Source organism: Gastrolobium bilobum, unplaced genomic scaffold, assembly GCF_033153095.1.
Source record: "Gastrolobium bilobum isolate Gb01-03AN ecotype WA unplaced genomic scaffold, APGP_CSIRO_Gbil_v1 utg3268, whole genome shotgun sequence".
In the NCBI taxonomy this organism is placed as follows: domain Eukaryota; kingdom Viridiplantae; phylum Streptophyta; class Magnoliopsida; order Fabales; family Fabaceae; genus Gastrolobium; species Gastrolobium bilobum.
Window position 1 is genome coordinate 154,184 of NW_026899992.1, and position 5,171 is coordinate 159,354.

The window sequence follows — 5,171 nt, forward strand, 5'->3', positions numbered from 1 at the left end:
GTTTTTAACATATTATTCACCCTTCAAACCCAGTAAACTCTCATGTGAAGGAACGTGTTAGATAAATATAAAACCATTAGCTTTAAGCTTAAGCTTTTGGTTGAATTGATTCTTTACATATTGATGGCTAAAAAATTGTGTCCACATGTTCTCGGTTTATAGATGGAAGTATCTGACTCCATCTGCAGATTCCAATTACCTTCAGAATCCTCTGCTTGAACTGGTTTCTTCCAAACAACGAAGATCAATGAAAATAAGCTTCTAAGCATTTTAGATTCGTAGCTTTCTAATTGAAAAAGGAGGCAAGAGTTTTGTATGTACTTATTCACAAAGATAAATCACCTAGGGCTGAACCTTTGTTATTTCATCAGAACATACGCCCTCACGCCTTTAATATTTTGAATCTAAATGATTGGAATGGCATTGTAATTGTTGTTAAATTCTTCTGACAATGCAACTGTTTCCCCTGCTGCCACAAATGTTCTGTATCCAATTTCATATACTATCAAACTAGATCAAATATTTGAAAGACTGGATTTCATTTCTAGTGGCAGAAGTATGATGACATTCAAACAACATTAACAACATACTGCAAAAGCAAAATATTATTAATAATAAGAGAGTATTCCCTAACTTACATACCCTTTTTAACGAAATTTGAAATCTACACCAGAAGGGTCTAATTTTGTTTCATACCAATCATAAGGGCAAAATAGGCAAAAAGTCTGTAGCCTACAAGCATTGCCACCAAGGCAGCAACAGAGAAACCTTGCTTGTCAAGGCCTACATGCTTAATTACAGGATAGTTCCCAACTAAGCAAGTGAAATTTGAACCACACCGGTAAGTGTCATCATACTTGAACTGTGACCCCAGCAAGAGTTTATAGGAATAATAGCTATGAGATATGCGCTTTAACCAGGATATAGATGCTGGCATATTTTGAACAAAGTAGCCATTGACTAGAACAGATAATGTCATGACCACTGATCCAACTGAAGCAGCCACCCTTTGATTATTTACAAGCAGTGCACCAATAGCAAGCCAAACACTCTGTGATATCAAAGCATAGAGAAGAACAACAGCTAGAGTTTGGAAGAAGTTTGAAGCATTGGCTTTTAGCCCTCCCATCCAATAAGTAATGGTGACAAAAAATGATGGTAAGGCTAGCTGTACTGGAAGGTCAACAACATTACTTGCTATGAAGTAAGATGAGAGTCTATACATGTAGGAAGACCTTTCCTTTATTATCATTCCTCGATCACTAGGAAAAGTAAAGATGGACTGGACCATAGGGAAGAATCCCCACACTTGTGTATAGTAAAAAAGTAATGCTACCTACACAGCAAATGTAACAATTATCAGAAAAGGTCTTGGATTTCTTAAGCTAAAGTACTATGTTATCTAAATACCAGGTCATGCATTTCATCAATTCTAGACTGCCACCAGAGAAGACCTGCGAAAAATGATAAGGCCAAAACCTGACAGATTTTGTGGACTGAAAATTGCTCATGTTTTCTTTCTTTGAAACCCCTTCTTAGTAATATGTTAAACTGTTGCCACCAGGTTGTGCAATATTGACCAAATATCTCTGCTTCCGAACTTTCATGTAATGAAACCCTGTCATTTTGAAGTTCCATCTTCACTTGGCATGCAAGGTTACTCTCAAAAGCAGCTAATAACGCTTGTTTTGTTGCTTTTGTATCATTTTCTGAATTTCCAGAATATATACCTAGAAAAACTTAAGATGATTTCCAATTAATGAATGGACTAATGATAGTGGCCATCCAAAACCAAATCAGAGAACAAATCTTCTAATTAATGCTTTAGCTCAGAATCTATTTTAACAAATATCAAATCATGTCATTTGATTTTTTTAGAAAAACGCACAAATTTTTCAGAAATATCAAAGTTTATTCAAAATTAATTCTTAAAAGTTGATTAGAATATATATGATTATGATGTTGCAATGCCCACGAAATATTTGAATGTAAAGGGTGAGTTAACCATGTCTTAATCCAAAAATAAAGCAGGATGGTATTTCCTAGGCATGTTTGAAAGGTTTATGCTTGCATACCGTTTGCAAGATCGAGCAGAAAATCTGAAGGATTCATGGCTAAAGATGGAGCATATCCGATACTAGAGAAGTAGTTCATAGCATTTTCTCCCTTCCCAAAGTACAGGCTACTACCTTCTGATAACAGTAAAATCTTTTCAAACATGTAATAAAGTTTGCTGGAAGGCTGGTGGATAGTCATTATGATAGTCCTTCCACCTTTAGCTAACTCACACAGAGTTAGCACAATTCGTCTAGCTGCGGTTGAGTCAAGACCTGAAGTGGGCTCATCAACAAGCAAGAGACTTGGATTTGTTAACAGTTCTTGCCCAATGCTAACTCTCTTCCGTTCTGCACCTGAAACGCCTCTTAGGAGTGGCCCTCCCATTATAGTGTCCTTACAATGAGTCAGGTCAAGTTCATTCATAACTGCCTCAGCATTTGAGATTTTCTCTTCCTTAGAGAGGCTATTTGGCAAGCGAAGAAGAGCAGAATAGACAAGTGTCTCACTGACTGATAGATGAGGATAGAAGACATCGTGCTGAGCAACAAATCCCATGTTTTGCTTCACTGGTTTTGAAAGGGGTTTGCCATTGTAGGTTATGTTTCCTCTAATGGTACCATTGAGCCGGCCTCCCAAAACATTTATCAGAGTTGTTTTACCACTACCAGAAGGGCCTAAAATGGCTAATAATTCACCTGGAAAAACAGCACCACTAATCCCTTTTAAGACCAGTTTCTCTTCAGAACTTGCCTCCTTTTTGCAGAATAAGCTTTGCCCTATGCTAATTTTGGTTCTGTGCACAACATCTTCAAACTGCAATAAAGACCAGTGCAGTAGAATATGGACTGTTAACAGTTAACTTTAAAGAAAAATTTGCAAGCATATAAATGTGCAAGACTCAAACAAGGATAATTGTTTGAGTCTTGCACATTTAGAAACAGTTAACTGTTTCTTCTATTCATCATTAAATTGATTATTAAAAAGGATAATTGTTTCAGAAACCATCCAAATAAAGTAGTTGAAAGCATGCTTAATTCAACATAAACTTCTTATGCAAGAAATCAGAAAATAAGGAGAAAATTGCAACAACAAGGGAAAGATTAATCCTTTTGTCCATTCACTCCCTTGAAATTAGCAGGGGTAGTCATCAACCATATAAATGTGCAAGACTCATTTTGATGAGGGAGGAACGAAGAAAAAATTCAAACCCTTTAATTTTTTGCACCAGCATGTACAAGCTTTGATTCATTAACAATGTCTTCTAAGACATGAAACAACTAAAAAATTAAATTGAGGAAGGAAAATGAGGGAAAGTAGGTAAGAGATTGACCATGAGTGTGTACCTTGAGGGTAACAGATGGGTTAACTTCCACTCTGATGTTTCGATTTGCTTCTGCTGAATGCGGCCTCTGAGTTACAAGAGAGTTCAATATCTCACTTGCCATTTCCTCTGCCATTGTGTTTCGCTTTGCCACATGCTTGCCAATGTATATTAAATAATAAGCACCCCCGTGGCCCCGTCGCTTTCAATAACTGTGTAAGTGCCCGTTTGGAGGAACACTCACCAAAATGTGAGTGTTGACCAATTTTTTTACCTAAATGTTATATGTTATTTTTCAATATGTTACGGGGGCAAGTTCGCTACCCTGTGTAGCGAACTCGGTTTGCTGACGTGTCACATTTTTAATGGATAACAAGTATCAAATTTTTAAAAAAAATAATAAAAAAAATGAAGGTCGCCTACCATGTAGGCGAACTTGGTTAAAATCAAGTTGGTGTCCACTAGAAACATGACACATCAGCAAACTGAGTTCGCCATACCGGGTAGCAAACTGAGTTCGCTATACCGGGTAGCGAACTTGTCCCGTGGCAGATTGGGAAATAATACTGTTCGCGTGGCATTTAGGTAAAAAAATTGGTGAACAATGGCATTTTGGTCACTGTTCCCCGTTTGGATGCCTAAAAAAATTGATTTTGTTTTTTTAAAAACAAATTGCGAATTTTTAGATGTTTGGATAACAATTTTTTCAAAAAATAATTTAAAATTAAAATTAAAATATTTTTTTTTAGCCAGTAATTGGTTGCTTTTGAAAAAAGTAGAAACTAAAAGATAATATCAAATTTTTAAAATACAATTTTAACGTCATCCTATCATACTTATTTTATCTCTTCTTATCTCATTATCATGCTGTTTTTTTTAGCTAGGTCTTCCAACAACCTATCACTTTACAATCGAATATCTTCCTATAGCATTGGAGTGGTTTGTAGAACGAGTCTTTTCTAACATTGCAACCAAATTCTCCAAATTTCATTTGCGTAAATCCCAAAAATTTGTTGGATTATTTATCCTTAATTAGATACAAGTTCCAATACATGGAAGAATGAAAAGGCTTCATAAGAAAATAAAAGGACTTCATTGGAGAACGAAGAGTTTGTATTGAAATTCTTCACATTAAATGAAGAAGAATCTAGAACATTGAAGATATCCCTCCTAGCCATCTATAAATAGAGGAAGAGATGGAGAAATCCTCCATGAGAGAAAGAACCCGACTGAAACCTCTCTAGGGAAGTTTGAATACCACCATTATAGGTGATGCTTGATTATTTTAGAGTACCTCTAAATAAAGGTTTGAGTGTTAGACCTCTTTATGAACGTTTGATGTTACCACCATACTTGGTGAAGCTTGATTGTACTCTAGTGAAAGACTAGAGAAGCTTGACTCTTGTAACCCATTATTCTATAATGGAAGTTTGATTCTGGATTAGTACCTTGTGAATTTTTACTTCTTCACATTGGAGGATGTTTTTCCACCTTAAACAAAGGGCAGGTTATATTTACAAACTTTTTTGTTTACAAACTCTTACAAACTACATTATCTTCTCCCGGAAGAATACTAGTTTCACTATGTTCTCCCGGGAGAACATAGTGTAATTTGTAAAAATTTATCAAAAAAGTTTGTAAACGGATCATTTCCCTTAAACAAAATGCCTATGTTCTTCTTCATCTCTCTCTTATTGTATTTTATTGTTTCGTTTCCGCAATTTACTTGAGAGTCTGACTTGACTCAACAAAAATTGTTAAAAAAAAATTATATATAAAATGTGCTTTTTTT

The 5,171-nt window shown here is 35.5% G+C and overlaps 1 protein-coding gene across 1 annotated transcript; it reads right to left on the bottom strand.

Moving 5' to 3' along the window:
- Positions 1–679: 679 nt before the first annotated feature.
- On the bottom strand, positions 680–3,515 carry LOC133294719 (ABC transporter G family member 9-like). The gene is made up of 4 exons (XM_061493465.1): positions 3,402–3,515; positions 2,076–2,871; positions 1,411–1,730; positions 680–1,336 (listed from the first exon to the last, which is right to left on the bottom strand). The coding sequence occupies exons 1-4, from the start codon at positions 3,513–3,515 to the stop codon at positions 680–682; spliced, it is 1,887 nt and encodes a 628-aa protein (XP_061349449.1).
- Between the last annotated feature and the right edge of the window lie 1,656 nt (positions 3,516–5,171).